Raw genomic sequence first — 25,352 nt, forward strand, 5'->3', positions numbered from 1 at the left:
ACAGATATGCCCATCTTTGCTGTGCTTTGAGGTAAATCGTCTGAATCACACTATAGCATACAGTACTCAAAGCTGCTGCCCATTATAATTTTACTAGGGAAAAGTCAAGCCCCACCCTCTTTCCATATACAGATACTGCCTGGCTGGCCCATAGCCTTTATTTCAAGGTTCCCAGCTCTTTGATACCCATCACCTGAGGCAGCTGTTTCTTGCCCAGCAGTAGAGCAAATTCTCTGCCCAATTCCAGAAACATCCAGTTCACCGGATTGAAAGTTCTACCTCCTCAGTTTCATTATAGGTGTGAGGCCTGAAAACAGTCTGGGATTGGTTTTATATGTGCAAAGAACCCAGCTGGTCATAATCTAACAAAGGCAGAATATACTATAAAGACATAAAAATAGGACTCAAGTCCTTTCCAAGGAACTAATTTGAGAAAGCATCTCAGACAAGCCACTCCTCTAGATACACAAAGAGGGCACTTTTAGAGTTGCAAGATTCAGTTACAGAACAGTTAGCTGTTCCACTAGAAGTAGTTTTACACCTATATGGCAATGGTTTATTAGTCTGGTCTATCTTACACGCCTGATATTTATAGTATAGGGGCACATCAGGGGTAAAATCCAGCAGGTTCTGACAGGTTCTAGAGAACCAGTAGCGGAAATGTTGAGTAGTTCTGAGAACCAGCAAATATCACCTCTGGCTGGCCCCAGAGTGGGGTGGGAATGGAGATTTTGCAGTATCCTTCCCCTGCCATGCCCACCAAGCCACGCCCACCAAGCCACACACAGAGAACCGGTAGTAGAAATTTGAATTTCGCCACTGGGGCACATCTGATTACCTGGAGGTCAGAGACAGTCCCCCTGATCCCTTCAGATTATCTTCCTTTCCCTTCGACACACACACACACACTTGAGGCCACTTTTCTGGGCCTTGATTTGGCACCCCTATGCATAGAAGTCCGCAGTGTATGCGTGGGTATGTTTTTGCTCACATGCTTCTTTTCAAGTAATACTTGATTTATGACTGTTTAACAACAATTTGAAGTTCAGAACAAATTACTTAAGACTTATCCTCAAAGGTCTGACAATTGTACCACCCTATGGTCATGTGATCACAATCTGGGTGCTTGTCAAACAGCCTGCCTTTATGATGGTTGCAGTGTCTTGCATTCACATGATCATGGCTTGTGACCTTCCCAGTCAGCTTCCAAGCAAGGTCTATTGGGGAAATTGAATTTGCTTAAGGACTCTGGTATTTTGCTTAATGATCATGGTAAAATAGTGATAAAATCAGGTCCAGTTATGTGATGCTTTGCTTAATGATCCATTGCTTACCAATCGAATTTGATCTTATGGTTGTGGCTGCCATCTTGACATTTTTGACCTTAAAATTGACACCTCTGGCAGTCTGTATATTTGAGACTCAAGTATGTGCATATGCTCAAAATTAAACTGTCAACCAATAATTTTACGCAATCATATTTACAATTATTTAAAATAATTGTAAACAACGATTTGATTAAAATTGCCAATTCATGCACTAGTCATGTAGCCATGCTGCTTTTTGCGGTGCAACCTCCATAATTCCTTGAAAAGTTATTTTGACTTAATAAAAATTGTGCACCCCTGGCTAGAACCCAACCCATAATTATTCAATCCAGAGGGAGGGAGAGAGGCAGATTAGGATTAATTTGGTTAAGAAATCCAGAATTTCACTTAATTATCTATCAAATGGAGGGGAGGGACCTTGAGTGTGACTAAAAGTCAAGAGTTTGGAATGTTGTGCTTGGGAAGGATATATAATGTATGTCCTTGTGTACCTCATTCTGTCTGCTGTTTGTTCCTTTTTTGCGCTCTTATATTTGATATGGTTGTAATGAAGAAGTACATAACAAGCAACTTCCATGAGATTTTTTAAAAAGATAACTCCAGGCCAGGGTCAGGAAGCATCTTTAACTGCCAGAGTAATAAGATACTTTTTTATGAGTCAGTTCAGCATTGGGTGGCCCTGAAACTGAATCAAATAAATAAATAATGTGTGGGTTAAAGCAGGGGTGGGTTCCTGCCAGTTCTAACCTCTTCTATAGAAGAGGTTCCACAAATCTACAGTGCCATTTAGAACCAGTTCCAGATGCCTCCCCCCGCCCGTCTGCACATCATCAAGATGAAGAGCAAGAGGAGGAATTCTGGGAGTTGAAGTCCACAAGTCTTAAAGCTGTCAAGTTTGAACACCCTTGGGTTTTTCTTCCTAAAGGGTTAGGGGTGCAAGGGTCTTGTAACTTGACAGCTTTAAGACTTGCGTGCTTCAAATGCCAGAGTTTCTGAGCCAACATTTTGGTTGCTAAACAAGAGCATTGTTAAGTGAGTTTCATCACATTTTACAAGTTGGCCACGCCCACCCAGTCACATGGCCAGCAAGCCACTCCCACAAAGCAGGTCACACCTACAGAAGAAGTTCTAAAAAAATTTGAAACCCACCACTGGTTAAAGCCAAAACAGAACATGGCATTAGCCACATAAACACAATATCATTAAATTCTCTTTCCACCCATTCACAGACAGCAATGCACCCCATCAATGCTTGCCCATTCTCCTACATTTTATGCATTGTCTATCTTGCATCTCCCATTCATTTAGTCAGCACTCTCTATTTTCTTGTCCTCTTTTTCTCTCCTGATTAAGAAAGAAAGAAAGATCATTTCACAGATTTATTTCACAGCCAGTTGCTGCCCCAAAACTCATAGAAAAAAATGAGAAAACATCAGTGGCCATAAACTGGAGCTAAAGATGCACAGTTAGAACCCAAGTACTGTTTAAACTTAGGCACTGTAGTTTAGTAGCTTATAAATCCTCAGCTTTACCATAAGCAGAACATGTTGTTGAGCAATTGTCTCCTTGGTGTTTTCTCTTGGTTTTATCAATTGTTTCTATCCTCATCTACTAGCCAGTGAATTGAAACACTGCTGCTGCTTGCCACTGCAGCTCAAGAAACTTTTCTTTCATCCCAGCCCCTTGTATGGGCGGGGAGAGCCAGGGAGGGCGAGAGCAGGACAAGTTGCTAGATTGATCTGGAAAGGAACCAGTTTAATCCCAACGATCAGGAAAAGGCAGCTGCCAGCAAGCCAAGGCCAGTCTTCTCTGATCAGAGTGGAGAAGGAGGAGGAAGAAGAGTAGACCTCTCTCTTCTGGAGGAGACACATCACCCCTCCTTTCTCCCCCCACCAGATCACCTCCACTGGAGAAGCCACCAACACAAGAGCATCACCACAAGGAAAAGGCATGAGGTTGGTCTCTTTTTACTATAGCCCTGCAGGTACAGAGAGCGCAGCGGGAGAAAGAGGGAAGATCTTTGGGAGGTGATCAAGGACGTGAAGATGCACGCGAGAAGGAAGAGAGAAGGATGCCAATGATTTTCCAGTAGACTATTAAATTGTACCACTGTTTCAAATTCTATGTAGCTGAACAGGATTTTTAGGCAAAGAGTGGGGGGGAGAGGGGGGGAGAGAGAGTATCACGACAGGTAGATTGATCAGATAGGGGTTTTTGCCTTGGATCCAGACTTTAAGGGAACCTCAGAGCCAACTTTGTAAGCTCATCTCTGACGGAATGAGCCCATTGTTTCCTCTCATGAAGAGAAATATTTTCTCTTTAGGAACTGTGTGCCATGATGCTGAAGTAGTGAACTGCCGGTAGCCACCCGCTCTCATTTCCAGAGCAAACCTTTCCTCGCTTCCAGGCAATTATGGTATGTAGCACATTTAAGAACAGAATGTCTCTTTATTCCCCCCTGCCGCCACGATTCCTGTATCACATTGTTTGTCTAGCCGCTCCTTTTGTGGTTTACCTTGTGCCTTGTATCTCCTGAGATTTAATTACTGGGTTTTAAAAAATCAGTGCTTTTTCACATGCCACGATGATGAACTGTCAATGCTTTTTTTTAAAAAACATGGAAAAGTCATAGCAGGTTTGTTTTGATTTATTCTTAGAACAAGATATAGAGGACACTCAAAGTGGGTACATTAAAACTTCAATGACAGTAATAAGCATCTTTGGAGAGGCTGATCCACAAAGGAGAGTTGGGGGTGGGTAAACTTTCCTTTGCTTGCTGTCCCACTGCTCCTCATTTGTTTTGTCTTCTGCCGGGAATTCTCCCTTTTGGCTCGCGTGAAAATCAAAGATGCTGAGTTTGCGTATCTGGGGAAGAGGTTTTAAGTGCAGCATCAAGAGAGCTGAGGGCTAAGCGGTGATGAGCCCTCTCAACATTGTCTTCTTTTCTGGACTGGGGCCCAACTGGCAGAAAAAGGAGTTTTAAATGCCAAAATCCAGCCAATGGATGGGCAATGGAGAGAGAAACATGAGACAGGGAGCTAACAATACAGATTCATAATAAAAGTGGTGCACTGCAGAAGTACATTTTTGGCACTGCCCATTGACTAACTCTAGTGGATTAACTGTTTCTGGAAATAGGCAGTAGGATTTTCCCTTCTTTGCTAGCACTGGGCTTAAGTTAACTTTCAGCACAATGGCAAGTTATTTAACTTACGCTTTTAAAGTTTGGCAGGTGTTTTAGGGAAAACCCTCCTGTGATTTTCTTCCTGTTTAAAAAAATGGACTCAGAAGAAGAGGAATAAAATCCCCTTTTTCATTCATGGAAATTCTGCTGTAAGCTTCCACGGGTGTTAAAAGGTCATCATCAATACTATTTTACTATTGTGCTAGTATTCTACAATACTATAGCATTAATAGCTATCTAGTAAATAGTTAATACTATCAATCCTATAATACTATTCAATGCTATAAGAAGCTCTTGACTGAGATGGTTAACTTGAAGGGATATATATTTTAACTCAGAATTTGGGAACAGCTGTCTTTATCCTAGATATTAGTTGGGAAGAAGAGACAGACAGACAGACAGATAGAGAGATGGACAGACGGACAGAGTACTGATACTATATGGAATTTGCCTGCCGAGAGTGATATGTTTCAGTCAGTTTTAAAAGTCTTGCCCTAATTCTGTGTCTATCCTGGTTTCTGGTGGAAAGTGTCTTTTGCCATTTCAGTTCACTAGAAAGCTTGTCTATTTTCTCTCTACATCAGGAGAGAGCCATGCTGATAAATATTAATTAATATTAATTAATTAATTAATTGTTCTAAAATTTCCTGACAGTTAGAACAATTAATCAGTGGAACAGCTTACTGGAAATCTTTAAGAAGATGTTGGATAGCCATTTGTCTGAAACGGTATAGGGTTTCCTGTCTAGGCAGGGGGTTGGACTAGAAGACCTCCAAGGTCCCTTCCAACTATGCTATTGTATTTTATTAAATACTTTAAAGCTCCAGCTTCAATACCGCACCACTATTTTCATAGGGATGCACTTGAAGACAATCCAGAACTTTCAAGTCATGATGCAACTATTTGTTATCCACAATGTTCAAGCTGTGATCCTGCTGGGCCAAAGTGCTCACAAGTGTTTAATCAGCATGGACAATGATTGGAATGGAATGCCTGGCCTTTGCCAGAAGCCAATTTATATCTCTACGGGAATATGTAACTTCCTTAGGCAGAGTTTTATAACGGGCAGCGATTAGGAACAGAGTACATAGCCTTGCATGCAACCTAGGCTGTCATTGTGAAGATTAGTCACTGGCTTGAGGGTGACTATGTTGATTCCTCACCCCATTCCCTGCCATATATTGTGAAAAAAATGGCAGGGAAATATCAATTTGCATCTGATGCACAACTGCATCTTCAACCTGGGTATCAGAGGTGGCTTCCTACCAGTTCGGACAGGTTCAGCCAAACCAGTAGTAACTTGGCAGCCTGGATTGCTGGAACCAGCAGCGACCCAGGCTTGCCACGTCCCCAAACAGGTTCTCCTATGGCGGCACCATCTTGATTTTTGGTTCTGCGCATGGGCAGAACAATTTTCATTGCAGAAATTTCATTTTTTTTCATTTTTTTAATGTTTTGCACATGCACAGACTTATTTATGTGCGAATGTGTACACACACAATTTTTTGCGCATCCCACCCTTTTGGGTATGAACAGCCTGCCTCAATTTTCATTTCAGTTGTTCTACTGATATGACTTTAGTAGGAAAAGAAATCGAATGGTAGTGATATATTTGACCATTACATACCTGGAATGCTCAGTTAGCAAAAATCTTGTGACAATGCCCTATATTTCATGTTTATATCTGGCACTCCACTGATTTAGCATTTTATCAATGTCAGAGGAGAAAGAGAGAGATGTCAGTATATTTTTAGCTGGACGGTGCATCCCTAATGAACTAGTTTCAGACATTACACGTTTTTCAAAACAGCTTTTCAGATAAGGAACTTCACAAAACAGTTTATAGTAATAATAGAACACAAATTGCTACAGCCAGTCCAGAGATTAAATCAAAAGTTTAGACTAAAGAATGATAAGTACTTTTAAGTCTATGTAAAGAAATAACAAAGCTGGCAAGTTTTTATTTCTGATCCTTGTTTCTTTACGAGACAACCATAAAAAGATTTTCAGATTATATGAACCAACAATGCCTATTTTCTCATTTAATACCTATAATCCCAGATCTGCACTGATAATATGTTTAACAAATAACTGAGTGAAATTTTCTATAAACGGTAAGGAAGGACCATCATACAGCAAGGACAGCTGGTTTTTCACTTTTCTGAGTGAATGTATTGTTTCTTATGAGCAGATGCTATGTCTTTTCTCTGACGTCATTATTTTGGAATTTTTTTATTCATTGACAATGGAATTTCTTTCTTGGCCTGCTGCATTAGGTTTTTATTAATTATTTGTTTCATCACTTATTGATATACTTACTATAGGACTTTGCATAAAGAATGACCAAACATCCATGAGGCTCAAAGAGCTAAAGTTTAATAATAAAGGAGAGAAAAACAAACAGAGAAAACAGCATTAATGTTAAATGTCCACCAAAATCCATATTTTAAGTCCAGATATTTATGTTATAGTAGACAAGCTAATGTTTAAAATAATATTTCAATATTTTGCATAATTTTATACATTTTGAAAAATTACATGTGATGCCTGCCAACATCGTAATAATATATGGAAGATGTTTCTGGTTGCAATGTTACCTGGAAACCTAGTTGCATTGAATTCATTAGAATTTATCTTCAAGGAAGCAGGTATGGTGTGCATCTGTACTCCATTCAATTACAGATACCAAGACACAATGTCACATTCAGAATGCCAAGTCTTTTTTTCTGATATCGGGACTTTCATATATGAATGGTAAAATCAGGGGGAAAAAAATCACAGTACTATTGAATATTCCTTTTCAGCTTTCAACTATGAAGGTTGAAAATCAGTCAGAAGGCAAGAAGATGGAGCAGCCTAGACTGGAGGCAAAGCAACAAAATGTGAAGGTGGAAACTGAGATGGAAGAAGAGAATGAAGAAAGCGAAGGCCTCATTGAATTCTTCAGTTCCTACCAGGACCTTTTCCAATTTTTTTGCAACAATACAACCATCCATGGTGCCATCCGGCTGGTTTGTTCTAAGAAGAATAAGATGAAGACTGCCTTTTGGGCAGTTCTTTTTTTCCTGGCTTTTGGGCTCTTGTATTGGCAGTTTGGAATCATTTATAAAGACTATTTCAGCTTTCCAGTCAACTTGAATTTGAACCTGAACTCTGATAGGCTTACCTTTCCTGCTGTCACACTATGTACTCTCAATCCATATAGGTAAGACTGGTGGTCTTTCAGGTCTGTGTGTTGTGCTCTCTTGGCCTTGGTATTTGGGGAACTGTGATCCATCAGGGCATTTGATTTATAAAACAAAAGAAGCTATTGACTGTTAAAGTGCAGAGTTACCCTTCCCCTCAAAGCCTCAGTACAGGGCCCAGAACTCCCTTCAGTAAGGGGGGGTAATAGCAATCAACTGCACCTGAGCCATGCTCACACAAGCACACATTCTTTCTCTGGCCTCCTTCAATTTGTACCACACTGTGTGACACTCACCCCAATCTTGCCCATGAACTGCTCTAAGTCTCCACCACCTCCCTATGCCCTCCTTACCTAGCACTCCATCCTGCTTAAAAACTGTTTGTCTGGAATTACATCAACAACTGGATAGCTGCGATTGCCATCGCTAAGAGATGCGGTCATGTGATGTCACATTTTATGACTGCATCACTTAACAATATCGTAAATTGATGGGCTACCTGTGGCTGTAGAATTGGTAGATTTTAGCAATGTAGAATTAAAGGATTACTTATCAGGGTTCCTATAACAATTTTTACATTATTTTCCCAAGGCAGTGTTACTTGCTACAAATTTTTTCTGACAAATCATTAGCGCCCAAGCAAAAGTTCAGGATTTTCAGGAGAAATTTAAATCTTAAATGAAATTGCCCTTAATATTTGTGCTCATGCCCTTAATATTTCTGCTTATGTTCAGTTTATAGAGATTGAATTCCTGAATTCTTCTTCAAGGGTGCAACTTATATAAAGAGACATGTCTGCTATTATAGCAATAGCAGTAGACTTATATACCGCTTCATAGGCCTTTCAGGCCTCTCTAAGCGGTTTACAGAGAGTCAGCATATTGCCCCCAACAATCTGGGTCCTCATTTTACCCACCTCGGAAGGATGGAAGGCTGAGTCAACCCTGAGCCGGTGAGATTTGAACCGCTGACCTGCTGATCTAGCAGTAGCCTGCAGTGCTGCATTTAACCACTGCGCCACCTTGGCTATTGCAAAGTATCTTCCCAGTAGTATGGCATAACCACACCTTAATAATCTTGTTTATATTTATATTCCCTGATATTCCCTTCATTTCATCCCCAGTTTATGAATGAGACAGGCAGCAGCTTAAATTGTCTTTAGTTGCACTGGTGACAGTAATTTTCTCTGCATCCTTTCTCAAGGTGTGTAAAATCTGTTAGGCTTTGACACAAGTCATGTGATTTAGAGTGACTGGGACATAGATATCACTGAGACAGATAAGGGTCAGCAAAAAGGACAATAGATGTCATGATATCTTATTTTCTTCCAACACAAGAATGAATGAATGCCATTATTGTAGGGGAGACATGCTCTGAGAGTCAAGAATTCAGGAACTAATTTTAATTAAATGGTGCTTGGGCTAGAAAGCATAACAAAATGATGAAGTTATTAGGATTTAATTTAAAATTTAATTTAATTGAAAGAATGGTAAGAAAGAGAAAGATTAAGTCACTGGGTTGTTTTAAACACTATTCATAATGGTCACTGACTTTTAACAAAATACTATAATGGTTTATGAGAATGGATAAAAACAGAGAGTAATCTCAAAAATAGATGCACTTTCTTCAGTGTTCAGTACTGTAAAATAAATTATAATTGTTATAATAGGGATTAATTTAAGCATAAAATGATTTATTAAAAATGACTAAAGATAAATTGATAGGAATGCAACAACCAAGCCAAGGATTGGAAGAGTGGGGTGGGTGATCAAGTCTAAGATGAATGGACATACATTGCTATTGTATTGTTGTGTTTTGATGACCCCAATTGCTTTTCCACTGGCCCTGTCCATTTCTGGGAGTGTAACCCTTAACGTGATCCTCGACCTGAAATACTGTACTTAGATCTTCCCTGTTCTAGAAATGATACCTTCAGTCCAAGAATCTTGGTAAGGCTCCTAGCACAGCTGGATTCATCTTCTGTCTACTTCTGATATACTGTATTGTTAAAAGGAAGTTAACTTCAGTCTTCCTGAGCTTGTGCCTTGGGATATGTTGAATTTTGGCGATATTGACAGAGATTTCTGGAGTTTATAGTCTCACACATCTAAATGTCAGCAACTGATTAGCAATTGGACAGTGTATCCCTGAAGCCAATTCTTCCATCTTTTAGGTATAGTGCTTTTCGGAAAGAGATGGAAGAATTGGATCAAATGACCCGACAGACTCTTCTGGAGATGTACAAATGCAACATGTCTTTGGAGCATAAATCCTCTCAGAAACGCATCTCTAGGAGCCTATACAATCATATCCAACGCTACCCATTGCATCGACGCAAACGTGATATACGAGCCATGAAGGACAACAACGCTCACGTGGGCAAAAGTGATTCAAGCATTGGTTTCACCCTGGTAAGCATGATTTTAGATTCTTCTTGAACAACTGTGCCAAGACCCCTCAATCTCCTTCATGATCAAATACCTGGATCTGAAAAGTGTCCATAAATCTAAATCATGAATATGTTATCCTCCCAGTATCTATTATATTTGTGTGTGTGTGTGAGAGAGAGAGAGAGAGAGGAGTGGGGGAGAACAGAACAAAGGTATGTTTACCCTAACGAAGTTTTAAGGGGGACATGATATCAGTCATCCAATACTTGAGGGGCAGAGAAGAGGAGGTCAACTTAATCTTCAAAGCACTTGAGGACAAGGCAAGAAGTACGAGTGGAGGATTATTAGAGATCCAACCTAGAATTAAGGAGAAATTTCCAGACCTATGAGAACAATTAATCAATGGAATGGCTTGCCTCCCAATGTTGTTGGTGCTCCAACACTGAAGGTTTTCCATAAGAGATTGGGCAACCATTTGTCTGGAATGGTATAGCGTCTCTTGCTCAAGTAGAGAGATAGACCAGAAGATCTCCCAGGTCCCTTCCAACTTTTTTATTCTATGATTTCTATTACTTCTATGCAGTGCACTTAAAAGATTGTAAGTAGAGGAAGCCAGGCAAATTTCACAGAAATGAATGTCATGGTTTTGAAATACACATCTTTAAAATCAATTTATTCAAGTAACCTTGGTGTTTTCTCTTTTCTCCAAGGACATTAATCAGAAAGCTATATTGCTGTTTAAATGAATAACAGTGTGTTTCATAACAGTTATAGCATGAGGTTCCATAACAATTATAGCATAAGGTTTCAAATCAATTCCTTTAAATTCACCACAACAATGGGAAATTATCTGTAACAAATTTCACTAATGGACTAATAGCTTGATGGGTATTTGCACAATGGAAAGAGATGATAGCAAGGAATACGTCTGCCCCTTCTTAAATTCACTGTTAAATTCACTGTTAAGGGGACATGGAAAATACAACATCAACTCCTCATGATTTTTAAGACAAGATAGCTAATACAGCCACAAACATTTTGCTTTGGTGAAAGGGGAGGGAGGGGAAGAGATGGGAAGACCAGCACATAATTAACTAAACAATTATCACAGGATAGTTCATTTATTTACAAGTACTTTTATGCCACTCACAGAATTACAAAATATATATTAATAATGTTGCCTCAACTAAATCCAGATTAAAACATCATCTTCATTATACTGTAGTGTCATATACACCCCAGATATCTACTTATCACATCCTCATCCCATGAAAGAACATTTAAACTGACAGGTTTTCTAAATTCTAATAATGAGGATGCTTCTTTATTTCTAAGGAGTGACTGCTCAAGATATTTGTGTAGAGAATGTTGGGCTCCAAGCCCACTCCTGCCTCATCCTGCAAGGGGTAGAAACTCTTAGCGAATATGCTCTGTTGGAGAGGCAGTTTTTTCCCAGAGCATTAATATTAGGGATTAGTATTGTGAAATGAATCTGAAAACAAACTGGCAGCCAATGCAGTCTAGCAACCATGCAGAAGTGGTGTTCCTGGTGCTCCCGGAGCTTCATGGTTTGCTTGTAGATATTCCATGGCCCAACTAGGGAAAATCATCATATATGCAGCTGTATCAAGGCACAGCCTTCAAGATGAGAGCTGCTACATCCCTGTACCAGCTGTAGTTCTTAATGGTCTTTGGGGAAGTCCCATATAGAAAAAGTTATGGTATCTGTTCCATTCCCAGAGGACAGTCATTGAATTAAATAAAGCAGTCTTATTACACAAGTGATTAAGTTATTCAAGGGCAGTTCTATTGATTACTGACTTCAGTATATAGCATCATCACCATCATTCTTATATTGCTGAAATGTAAGCAAGTACAACACCAACAATACAGGATATAATTTTTAAAAGACTGTGTTGTTATTTAAAAAATTAGAAGGAAGAAAAATATGTATTTAAAAAAGATCCACATCATATTCTTTTACATCACTATGGGATTGATTCACTCCTAGACTAAATAGAAAAACATTCTTCATCTTCTGATTTTTGAGGACATAAAGAGTTTTCAGAAGATTTGCTGAATTCATTACATTAATATTGAGGGTTTTGCTGATTTGTGGATAAAAACATCATACAGAATCACTATACATCTGATTCTATAAATGGAGATGAGGTTTTCATAGGACCATATCAGTGGACCTTGTCCACTGATTCCTCTATAATTGGGAATGTTTTCTCTTCTTGCTGAGTTCATTCTTGTTCCAGAATGGATTTAATGTGATTGGTTTCTTTTTCAGTGTAATGAAAACAAGACAGATTGTTTCCAGCAAATGTTTTCTTCCGGTGTGGATGCTATACGGGAGTGGTACAGTTTTCATTACATCAACATTTTGGCAAAGTTCCCTGACACCAAGGCCCTGGAGGAATCCAACTTCACAAGCTTCATCTATGCCTGCCAATTCAACGAAGTGTCATGTAACAAAGCGTGAGTTCCAATATGATTGCTCCATAGATCAACTTAAGTCCCTACCACTCCAGTCTTAGTTCTCACCATTTCCTTTTACTGAAACTATCAACAACCCATGTTTTTTAATCAATAATTATAATTAAAATGATTGAATCAATAATTATGATTATAATGATTATTGATATTGACTGATTCACACTACCATTTTAATTCATTTCAAAAAAGCAAAGTGGTACCGTAGGTCTGGGCCATGAGCTTAATGAAAGGAAGTCCTGACATGACCCATGTAGCCAAGAGATAGTTGGATTATAGTCGGCAATATAGTCTACAGTAAAGTTAAGAGATCTGGTACTTCATCTATAAAACTAAGTTTCTAAAGGGAAACTCTAAATTTCCCAAGAAGGGACAGTTTTCATGATACCCAAAAACACATCTAATAGCTTTTCTTATGAGCAGGAATGGAAAACTGATCAGTAGATGTGAATACCTTCTTGGCTTCCTTCTTTGTCTGATCCTCAGAGGAATGTGATAAATCATGCCTTGAGCTATTTATGGTTAGATTATTACTACTATTGATGGGAGTAGCCAGCAGGTGTAGTCTATATCAACACATCACTCATTTATCACAAAGCCTGAATTTCATTGGCTTTAGTGGTGAGTACAGTGAATCTTTAAACAGGCTTAGACTCCTTAATAGCTTTCTAGTCTTATGGGGAAGATTGTATGTAGTGTTTCAAAATACATAGTTCATTTCAGGCCTTCCACTGAACACATAAACTGAGTTTGGGCTTGGAGGTGTAATTTTACTTCTAATTAATATCTCAAATCATCATACATATAGCAGGATCATATGGTAAAGCTAGATGATCCTCCGAATAACTTACTCTTCTGAATAAGAAAATGGAATTGAATATCACTCAGAGTTTGCTTTGGAATGGTTTATAAGCCTTGCAAAATAAATAAAAACTTTACTTATAATATGCTCCTTATTGAGCTAAGGATCCATCAGAAATGTTTTAAGAGTGTGTGTGTGTGTGTGTGTGTATTTGTTTTCATAGATTTTCACGGGTGTAGGTACATACATACATACATACATACATACATACATACATACAGTGTTTCCCTCAACTTGCTGCCATCTCTGCTCATACCTGAATAGTTTTCGACATGCCTGAAGATAGTTATGGGAGATTTTTCCTATGGTGCCAGAGCCTAAGCTAAGAAGACTTGCACTTATAGGTTGAAATGTGTCCACAATTTGTTAGCCCTTTTAACAAGTTAGGTTTCAATCACCAGTCCTGTTAAGCATCTTATGTATTTTGTACTAGTCTCATATCTACTTCCCTGACAGCACAGGGAGCTCCAATGGACTTACTTCACTGAACATAAAAAAATATAAAAATAGTTTCCAAGACATGCTGACATGTACCAATTGAAGTTGTGTAGTCAATAAATTATTGGAGCATAAATTTATTTAGGTCCTCATGCAATTACCCAATAGATCAGATTATGTAATAATATCATATACCCATAGCAGAGTAGAAGTGCTATATTTGTGACGTCCCTTTGAATAAAGTGAAAATTTTACTTAATTTCAAAGTTTATTTTTAAGAACTACAAGAAGAAGGGTGGGACTGATTTTGGGAGGGAAGGATAAGACATTTTCTCATAATATTTGCCCAATTTTCACTGTACTACCCATGTTTATGTTTTTTTTTTATGTTTAAGTTTATTTATAGGCCGCCCTTTTCCCTGAGGGGACTCAGGGCGGCTTACAACTTATACAGGAAGGGGAAACATACAATGACATATAGGACAATACATAATTAAAAGAATAGAGCAACATTCATCATTTGGGCGGGGATGGATTATAATCTTTAACCCCAGGCCTGACGGGATAGCCAGGTCTTGAGGGCTGTGCGGAAGGTCTGGAGGGTGGTGAGGGTACGAATCTCCACGGGGAGATCGTTCCAAAGGGTCGGAGCTGCTACTGAAAAGGCTCTCCTCCGCGTAGTTGCCAGTCGACACTGACTGGCAGATGGAACTTGGAGGAGGCCCAATCTATGCGATCTAATGGGTCGCGAGGAGGTAATTGGCAGGAGGCGGTCTCTCAAGTACCCAGATCCACTACCATGAAGGGCTTTGTAGGTGGTAAGTAGCACCTTGAAGCGCACCCGGAGATCAACAAGTAGCCAGCGCAGCTCGCGGAGGATAGGTGTTATGTGGGCGAACCGAGGTGCACCCACAATCACTCACGCGGCCGCATTCTGGACTAGCTGAAGTCGCCGGATGCTCTTCAAGGGCAGCCCCATGTAGAGCACATTGCAGTATTCCAGCCTAGAGATCACAAGGGCCTGAGTGACTGTTGTGAGAGCCTCCTGGTTCAGGTAGGGTCGCAACTGGCGCACCAGGCGAACCTGGGCAAATGCCCCCCTGGTCACAGCCGACAGGTGGTAGTCAAAGGTCAGCTGTGGATCCAGAAGGACTCCCAAGTTGCGAACCCTGTCTGAGGGGTGTAATATTTGACCCCCCAGCCTGAGTGATGGAACACTGGCCAAATTATTGGGAGGAAAACACAACAGCCACTCGGTCTTTTCCAGGTTGAGTGCAAGCTTGTTAGCCCTCATCCAGTCCCTAACGGCTTCAAGACCCCGGTTCATCACGTCCACCGCTTCATTGAGTTGGCATGGGGCGGACAGATACAACTGCATATCGTCCACGTATTGGTGATATCTTATCCCATGCCTCCGAATGATCTCACCCAGCGGTTTCATGTAGATGTTAAATAGTAGGGGGGACAGGACCGACCCCTGCGGCACCCCATATGTTAGGGGCCTAGGGGTCGATCTCTGCCCCCCGACCAACACCGACTGCGACCTGTCTGAGAGGTAGGAGGAGAACCACTGCAGAACAGTGCCTCCCACTCCCACCTCCCGCAGTCGTCGCAGAAGGATACCATGGTCAATGGTATCGAAAGCCACCGAGAGGTCAAGGAGAACTAAGATGGAGGCATGGCCTCCATCCCTGGCTCTCCAGAGATCATCGGTCAATGCGACCAAAGCGGTTTCTGTGCTGTAACCAGGCCTGAAGCCGGACTGGAATGGGTCTAGGTAACTGACCCCCCCTAAGCATTTCCTATTCCAGGAAAGTTTTTTTTTTTTTTTTTTTAAAGGAGTCCCTGCAGATTATACTTCGCTAGTCATTGCCAGCTATAGGGGACAGTGCTCATCTCCATTTCAAGGGCCACTGGTGTGTGTGGGGGACTGGGTGGACAAGTTGTGAAAGAAATTCAAGAGAAAGGAAACACAGCACTGTTTCCAGGGAAAAGAATGTTCTAAAATTAATAGCTTAGATGAGAACATGGAGATTAGCATTAACAAAAGTCATTTGGGTAAATGTTTTACAGATTTGTTTCCTCTCAATAACTGTCCAACAACTAGTTTCACTTTTTTTTATTTACCTTTCTTTTGAAAACGCTTCTGCTTACACACACACACACACACACACACACACACACATCTCCATGTATAGAGAGTGATGTGCGTAAGCATGCACACATTTCATAATCAAGACCTAAAGCAACTGAGCCATGGACAAAAGATAGGATACAGATGAAATAAGGGAAAAAAAATATTCCCAGTTAAGATAAGGTTTGTGAAGCCACTAACTCTGATGGGAGTCATCCCCACAAAGGGAAGACTGAAGTAGGCAAGATTGGAAGAAGAATGGCTTCAAAATACCATGAAGGAATTTTTTGGAGGGAACAGTGAAAGAGTCACAACTTGTGACTCATCAAACCCGACACAGTCCACTAGCCATGCTATTTGAGGCAAGAACTTATTTAACCACCCCCTCCTTTTCTCTGACTTTTCAGTGTCAAGAAAGCAGCAAAACCAGGAAGTTTATTAAATCCCTAGTGGATTCCATTTGTCACGGTGATGAAATAATGACTATGTGACCACACTTAAAACTGGAATTAGCCACTTTGGTTGGGTCTCTTATGGGGAACAATATGGCCTTTTTTTTCAGTGCAGTTGAACATTGGCTCTTTTGGATCCAGCTGGCACCTGGAAAGCTACCATTAGTTGCAGAAGTTGTTTGCAGACTTTGTTAGTTAACCTTTCTCTTGAATTTCTTTCACAACTTGTATACACTCCACCCACTCCCCCACACACACCTCAGCCAAGCTTACCTGCTGCTGGCACCAAGCTTCCTCCTACATATTTAAAACCATTGATAAATGCCAGCTGCACGGCTGATTGTATCTGATGCGGGGGTCATAAGCAGTGTGAAGAAGTTCACCCATCTCATTTGAGAAGCCAATCTTCTCTAGAGAAGCCAATTTATACATCTATCAGGATTTCCCACTAAAAACCACAAGTAGTTTGCACATCTTTCCATCAGTCAATTAAATAAGGTTTTAGTTCATTGAGTTTTTCCTTAAGAAAAAAATATGTTGCTGGGCTTGATTTTTTTTAAAAAGTATCTGCAATAGTCTTAACATGGAACAAAAGAGGTGTGATGTTATTAATTCTTTCTAGTTCAAAAAAGAATCTCAAGGTGCAGCATGGTAGAATTATTTGGTTGGGTTCACACAATACATTAAACCTAGACACAGATGAATAATGCATAACTACTGTGTGGAATAACGTATTATGCTCACAGCATGGTTTATGCACTGATCTGATTATCACAATAAGATGATACTGTGTTCTTACATGTTGAAACACAAACCACACTACCCCATTTCAACCTACCCTGGCACAATAGAGACAACCATCTTAACATAAAAGTTCTCTTAGTTGAAACTTTGCATGTTGTTTTTCCAGAACACAAAATTTCAAGTAAGAGAACTTTTATGCTAAGAGGATCCCAATAAAGATACTATTCTTTTTCCTCTAAGGGCAGCAAACTCAATTATTTGAATAAATTGTGCAGTTAGCAGTTAGCCTTAATCTTTATTTTTGTTCTTTCAGGAACTATACTCATTTTCATCACCCTATTTATGGGAACTGCTACACATTCAACGACAATAGCAGCACTTTGTGGATGTCCTCCATGCCTGGGATCAACAATGGTGAGCAAATGCCAAAAAATGGTAATGAATGTCTGGAAAGGTTCTTTGTTTGAATGTACAAATAATGCTATGGAGGCCAAAGAGAAAAAAAGATGTATGTATATTACTGTTCTAATTTCAGTATCCAGGCTTCTCTGGGCATAGGCTTAATTGCACTAAGGAGGTATTGTCCTTATTTCTTAAAACTATGGAGTAGGCAGAGGGCATACTTTGAGTGGTGAAGAATAGAGAAAAATTCTGCATGAAGAAAAATGGCCACACTAGAAATGAAGGCCAGAATTAAATTTTACATGGCCTGGCTTTCTCTACCTAATGACCATTACGGGCAAAAGAGAGTGAGAGTCAGTGGTGAAATTCAAATTTTTTTACTACCGGTTCTGTGGGCGTGGTTTGGTAGGCGTGGCAGGGGAAGGATACTACAAAATCCCCATTTCCTCCCCACTCCGGGGCCAGCCCCGCCCTCCCGATCAACTGGGACTCAGGAGGCAGAGAATAGATGGGGGAGGGGACAGTCAGAGGTGGTGTTTGCTGGTTCTCCGAACTACTCAAAATCTCCACTACCAGTTCTCCAGAACCTGTCAGAACCTACTGAATTTCACCTCTGGTGTGTGTTCACACTCACAGATGTTAAAAAAGGAGTCTGCACTGTTATCTTTCTTTTCTAAGTGATTTATCTTTTTTTGCATTACATCATAGGCATCATATTAGTTTGGTGATATTCTCAGAGTTGCCACCATGTAATTCCCTTCTCAATTCAGTTGTGTTTTTCTTCTAACTGGATTTTTGCATTTCAAGTTCTTACGACATTTCTCTTTTCCAAATGAAGGACAGCAAACTACAAGCTTTTAGTTCAGTGTTTCTCAACCTTGGCAACTTGAATATGTCTGGACTTCAAATCCCAGAATTCCCCAGCCAGCGAATGCCACGTTATGTTTTATATAAAGTTGATATTTGGATTATTTAACGCAAAGCAACAGCCTCAAGAATTTTTTTTTTTTTACAAAATATATACTCTTAACTTCAGTTTCAGATTGTGTACATAGTATTTCCATAGTACACAATGGCTAGGCTGCAACTCGTGTTAGATGGTTTTATTATCTATGCTGAGAACATTTTGTAAAAAGGTGTATCCAGCAATAGAACTTTCCCTGCCAGTTTGAAGTGATGTTTGCCTATTTATATAGCACAGACCTAGCCTCTATGACTCAATGACTAAAGGGACAAATTGTACCTTGACTTTACTCCAACCAGCATTTTTTCCCTCTTCAGGTTGTCTTACATCCTTTTTAAGATTAGCAAATTCTACTTAAGAAATCTTTTTTAAGGTCAGAACATTCAGGCGTAAGGCCACTGTATTACTACGTTAGAATTTCATCTCAGAAACATATTCAAAGCTTTGGAAGGCTACAATGGCTCAGCTCATGTGTTTCCAGCATTGTTTGGACTCCTTCAACATGGCAACACTTATTTTAAATTTTATATCTCCCTCCCTGAATCACTTGATCTCTTGAGATAATCACTCTTGGTTTCTATCTCCGCAGGCCTTTCTCTGGTCGTCCGCACAGAGCAAAACGACTTTATCCCACTATTGTCCACTGTGACAGGAGCTCGAGTAATGGTCCACAATCAGAATGAACCTGCCTTCATGGATGAAGGGGGTTTTAATGTGCGTCCTGGCATAGAAACATCCATCAGTATGAGAAAGGTGAGAAACGGGAGGAAGATAAGCCTTGCTTTGAGCATAGGGGTGGAATCGCTTCTCTTCCAAGGAAATGAAATATAAACACATGGCTAAAAAAAAACCAGGCTCAGTTCAGTTCAGTTTTATTCAGTTCAGACTTTATTAGAACTCATAGTTTTACCAAAAGAAAACATGAACATTATGGTGCTGTAAAACTAGAATCGGTCAACAAACCATCAATACAATGAATTGTTGTAAAGACAACCTACCATTTTCTTATCTAGAGGTGTGTATTTGTGTGTGTTAAAAGTTTAACAAGGCACAGAACAGAAAGAACTGGCTCTATTATTTAGTTTAACAGTATAGAACACTCTATGCCCACAATGTTAAGCTGTGAGAACATTCAATTCCCCAGAATTCTCCAACCAGCATTCTGGGAATTGAATCCACATAGGTTAACGTTACTGGGGTTAAAGTTACTGGAGAAAAACTGATCTAGTCTTAAAAGTGTTTACTTGCTTCTATCTCACAATGTAAGAAGCAACTATGAGCCTTTTCTTCATTACTTACAAAATATAGAAATCTATTCGGTGAAATTGCAAAATGTCAGAGTTCCCAATGAGCGTCCTCCCATAATGCTTGTTGATTTAAAAAATGAGCAAAGGTTTGTGTTTTAATCAAAAAATGTGACTGGCAATTGATGGTCAATTGTTTTATCAGAGATTAATATACAGCACTTCACCGAGTTCTTATCAGAATGAAATTGCGAAAATAATCCTTTACCTTTTGCATCTCTTGGTAAATACGAAAGATACAATCCCCCATCCTATGTTTGTGAAAAACAGTGCAATGCCTAGCTTCACACACTATATAATTCTCCTTTCCCCTTAGTGTGCCACTGCTATGTCAAGGAGATATTTAAATCTGGGATTTCACCATGGAATACATATCATCATTTTCACAGGCTCCCATCACTCAGCTATTAGGATTAGAAAAAGGACTGGCGCCAACCACAGGGACTTGAATGCTGTCAGAGGACACAGAGAAAGGCTCCTGGTTTAGCTTTTATGACTTAGTGTGTTATAATAACAAGAATATAGGTAGTCCTCAACTTATGACCACAACTGAGCTCAAAATGTCCATTGCTAAGCAAAATAGTTAAGTTTTGCACAATTTTACGACCTTTCTTGCCACAGTTGTTAAGTGAATCACTGCAATCGTTAAGTTAGTAGCACAGTTGTTAAGTGAATCTGGCTTCCTCATTGACTTTGCTCATCACAAAAGGTGATCACATGACCCCAGGACACTGAAACCATCATAAATACAGTACACGTTAGTTGCCAAGTGTCCAAATTTTGATCACATGACCATGGGGATGCTGCAACAGTCGTGTGAAAGCCAGTCATAAATCATCTTTTTCAGTGCCGTTGTAACTGAATTGAGGACTACCAGTATGGCAGTTATACTCACTGGCTGGGGAATTCTGGGAATTGAACTCCACACATCTCAAAATTGCCAAGGTTGAGAAACAATGACCTGGAATGGACCAGATGCTTTTGGAAAATCTTCAGATTAACAGCATTTCTAGTTTGAGTTCAAGTCAGGAAGTACCCTGTTCAGCCAGCAAAGAAAAGATCTGAAACCCAGATGCAAAATAGAAAAAACAAAAACTGTATTGATTTGACAAGTTGTAAATTGATTGACAGGAAACCACCGAGCGTCTTGGGGGAAGCTACAGTGACTGCACAGAAGATGGAAGTGATGTGCCAGTGAAGAATCTATTCCCATCCCATTACACTGAGCAGGTATCTTGCCTCGATAGAACCGCTCCCACACACAGTCTGGGCTCTGCCCAACCCTCTCCCTGTATTGGGATTATTCCCACCACCAAAAATTTCCCAGCATGAATGCACAACTTCATGTGAATTCAAAGAGCTCCTTTTGCGCTTCTAGGTCTGCATACGTTCCTGTTTCCAGGCCAGTATGGTAGAACGATGTGGCTGTGGCCATTACTTCTACCCTTTACCCAGTGGGGCAGAGTATTGTGACTCCACTAAGCATATAGCCTGGGGTAAGTACAGAGGGGGAGGAATCCATCCATATCACTTCTTTGTAACCCCCCACCCCTTCCTCAGCTCTTTCTGTTGATAAAAGATTGTTCAATTAATACATTTTTCTCTATTTTCTATTAGGTTACTGCTATTATAAACTCCAAGCTGAATTTAAAGCAAACCACCTGGGCTGCTTCACTAAATGCCGGAAACCTTGCAAGTGAGTAGACTTCAAAACTTGTGGAGTTGCATTCCTTGGTCTGGCCAAATTCCACAGAGCTTGCTTAGCAATAGAAGATATTCAGGGAAACTGAGAGAACAGATTTTATCCTTGATACATCCATACAGGCCAGCCAACCAATTCTAGCTGAAAGGAGCACTCAAGCAGGGGAATAAAAAGGAAAGAGATGGTGCGCCTAAATATTCTCATAGATTATTTGAGCTGCAGAGTAATAAACGCTTGTTGCTCAGATGCTGGCAGGAGGTTCATCTATGGGATTTCCCTCAATCATGCAAGTTCACTTTTAAATGAAGATGCTAATCAAGGAGCTTGTCTCAAGCGTGCTGGGTGACACATCTGATGGGTTTTTTTTAACTTTTCTATAGAGTGACAGGGTACCAGCTGTCAGCAGGATATTCACGATGGCCTTCATCTGTCTCTGAGGTAAGAAGCTGATTTTTGCTGTAGGGCAGTGTTTCTCAGAAGAGCCAGTTTTGTATAGTTGTTAAATCTCAAACTAGAAACCAGGAGACTGTGATTTCTAGTCCTGCCTTGGGCACGAAGCCAACTGGGTGACTTTGAGCCAGTCTTAGACCCAGGAAGGAGGCAACAGCAAACCACTTCCGAAAAACCTTGCCAAGAAAATTGTAAACTAGATCAGGCAGTCGGCAGGATTCAACCCTGACTCAAAGGCACCCAAAATAAGTATTTCTTAATTATAGCAACTGTAAGGTATGTGGACTACTTGATGCTGAGGAATTCTGGAGGTTGAAGTCCATACATCTTAAAAGTTGCAAGGATGAGAAATATCTGAAAGCTAGGAAGGACCAAATGAATGCTTCACATCAATGGATGCAATAGCATCTTCCCTTTAATGCCCATTTTATAAGTGAAATGCATGGGGTGGAGAGACAAATCTAAACCAGACCTAACTTATCACTTGGAGGAGAGAAATACTGAAAGCAAAAAGAACAAGAGCTCTTTTGCGCTCAAAATACCTTCCTTCCTTCCCCAAATTATTATTTTTTGAATAGCTATGTGTGTTTATGCATGAGCGGTTAATAGTCCTTGAACTGTTTGCGCTGATATTGCAAATCTATCATTTCAGTCCTGGGTGTTTCACATGCTGAACCAGCAGAATAAAAACAATGTCGTATCTAAGAGGTAAGAGCTCCCCCTATGGATGAAATAATATTAAGTTGGCGTTGGGGGGCGGGTGTTGGTTAAAATCAAACCAATGGAGTGAAACAGCAGTGCTGAGGTAAAATAATATAAGGGAAAAGGATTGAAAGTACAATATATTAACTGCTTCAAGATCAGCTGAAAGTATTGGAATGTAAAGTAACTATCTGCCTAGTCCACATTATGTCATTAGTAAATGGTTCAGGGTGCTATGAGCTAAGAAATTAGATTAAGTAAATCTTGAATAGTGCAGCTTTTCCTATGAACAGAACTTCAAGTGCAGAAAACTATTCATAAGTCCATTCTGCCACAAAATATTAGTTTATTTTAGACTGTCAACCACAAACTGCTAAGTGGTTCAGAGGAAGTTAAAGATCAGCAGCAATCCCAGCATCTGAACTGATGCTTGTTTTAATGACAAGTGCCTGAATCATTATATGATTTGCATATCACAACAGGAGTTTAAAGTAAAATTAGACATCTAATAAAGTAGCTATTAAAAACTGCACTAAAACTGATATAGATCTGAGGATTCTGCCTTGAATGTTTGGGTATTAGACTCTTATTGCAGATATAGTTGCCTAACAGCAAAGTTCACTAAAGGGCGTTTATTTATTTTAAGCAAATGCATCCTCAAAGATGACCTACTGAGATAAGATTTTTTCTAAATGAGGCTGGGTAGAATTGCCGTCTTAGCCAATGCACCTTTCTAACAAGACTGGACTCATTCCAACTCTCTTCTATTGCCAGGGATGGAATTGCCAAAGTGAATATTTTTTTCAACGAGTGGAATTATAAAAGGAACGGAGAATCTCCAGCTTTCACGGTATGTCCACACATTTGATTGCATGCTGCCAGCAGCCTAAAATATCACAGAGCTACCATCTTTAATGTCCTTCTAGTAGTTGGTCAAATTATTTTAGTTTCTTCTTCAGCATCTTCCTTTAAGCCATGTTTCCATTTTCAATAGTCTTATTTTCTGAATTTGGGTGTTATTTGGAACGTGATACGATAGAATGCAATGTTAGATGCTAATTAGAGCAATACTTATAGGCACATCCCAGCCTGGCAGAGCAACCTCTCTTCTACTAATCTCAGAATAATTGATGGATAAATTCTTAGTCTATGATTCAATCCTAGCAGGAAAATTTGAAATTATTTTCAATTAGTGTGAAATGTTACCCATACTAGGTTAACCAGGCAGAGGAAAACTTAACTATTTTCTTTTACCCTCAATCTACCCATTCATTTAAGCAAATGTTTATAATGCAAAATTCTCCTAATGTACTCTTGAATTGTATGCTCTGCAAACATTTCTCAGTAATTAACATTTGACTTCCAGTAATTTTACTGTAGGTATCAGTAATTGTACAGTTGATACACAGCAAAAGCCAAGAATCAGCAGTATATCACAGCTGATGTATAACAGTAAGCAATTAACATTTCATAGATAGTACAATGACAGTGAGTAACTTTACCTTGGTTTTATTCAATAAATCAAAACGATAGCCAAAGCTTGATGACCATTTATTTTTGCACTGTATCATTAAGCATTGGGTTAAATATCAATATGTAATTTCAACTTTGACAGGATTGATCCTGCTTTTGAGACAAAGGCAGCATGTTTATTCTTATGTATAAACAGAGTGATTTTCCAATTCCTAGAACCAACAACAAGCCCCTTAAAATCTAGGCAAGTCCAAAGCAAAATATGTTAGTTCTTCAACCTCTATGAATATATCAGCTAGACACAGAGACAGAGATCTTTTTAACCACTTTTAATTTTGTTTTGCGTTTTCCTTGTACAGGTGGTGACATTGCTTTCCCAGCTAGGGAACCAGTGGAGTCTTTGGTTTGGTTCATCAGTCCTTTCTGTGGTGGAACTGGCTGAGTTGGTTTTGGATTTTTTAATCCTCACAAGCATCCTGGTTTTCCGCCGGCTGTACTTATATCAATCTTCAGACCTTTATACACTAAGCAACTCAAATAACAATGTACCTTTGGCTCACAAAACTCCACAGGAAATACCTGCCGAGATTGGGATTGCTGCACTGCCATCTTATAACACCTTAGAAACATTAGACTTACACAGAGTTTCCTTCAGGAGAACAGAATAAAATCCAGACCAGGATGCTTTGGATATGACATCATTATGCACTTTAATTAATGTTGACGTATAGACTCAGCACTTGGAACTAACGTTAGCTGGATTCTCACATCCAGAGAAGACAGGCCTGAATTTCATCTAAAAGAATTCTGACGATACAGATCCAATGACATGAAAGCACCTTTCTTTCTCACTTTGTCCTTGGTGTGTGCAATTTCTCAAGTCTGTATTTGTCCACCACCAAACAAAATTAAAAAGATGGATGCTGGGTATTCTTTTCCCCGTATATTTTGAGAAATAACTTTCTACAAATTGATCTTGGTTGTTGCTTCCCGTTTCTTTTGGGGGGGGGGCATTTGCTGATCAAATTAAAGTCAAGTGGACAAAGACATCTAACCCTTTTCTTGTAGATTAAAAACAAACCCAAGCTTTTTGGTATTTATCCCATCCATTGAGATAGCTATAACTCTTTCCTGATTGC

The 25,352-nt window shown here is 39.7% G+C and overlaps 1 protein-coding gene across 3 annotated transcripts; it reads left to right on the top strand.

The window, feature by feature from the left end:
• Positions 1-3,112: 3,112 nt before the first annotated feature.
• Positions 3,113-25,185, top strand: SCNN1A (sodium channel epithelial 1 subunit alpha). 3 transcript variants are annotated; one of them, XM_087716418.1, is made up of 15 exons: positions 3,113-3,283; positions 3,652-3,744; positions 3,986-4,081; positions 7,317-7,717; positions 9,871-10,108; positions 12,384-12,571; positions 17,530-17,630; positions 19,172-19,335; positions 21,018-21,116; positions 21,265-21,382; positions 21,504-21,582; positions 21,969-22,026; positions 22,691-22,746; positions 23,515-23,590; positions 24,573-25,185. In XM_087716418.1, exons 4-15 carry the CDS (start codon positions 7,326-7,328, stop codon positions 24,879-24,881), a joined length of 1,878 nt encoding a protein of 625 aa, XP_087572544.1. In that variant the 5' UTR covers positions 3,113-3,283; positions 3,652-3,744; positions 3,986-4,081; positions 7,317-7,325; the 3' UTR covers positions 24,882-25,185. The 3 variants fall into 3 exon arrangements, with proteins under 3 accessions (XP_087572544.1, XP_087572543.1, XP_013923066.2); XM_087716417.1 differs by lacking the exon at positions 3,986-4,081; XM_014067591.2 differs by lacking the exons at positions 3,652-3,744; positions 3,986-4,081.
• The last annotated feature ends 167 nt before the right edge of the window (positions 25,186-25,352 follow it).

The sequence above is a fragment of the Thamnophis sirtalis genome, unplaced genomic scaffold (genome assembly GCF_051295495.1).
Source record: "Thamnophis sirtalis isolate CommonGarterSnake01/CBP01778 unplaced genomic scaffold, rThaSir2_p1.2 scaffold_5, whole genome shotgun sequence".
NCBI lineage: Eukaryota > Metazoa > Chordata > Lepidosauria > Squamata > Natricidae > Thamnophis > Thamnophis sirtalis.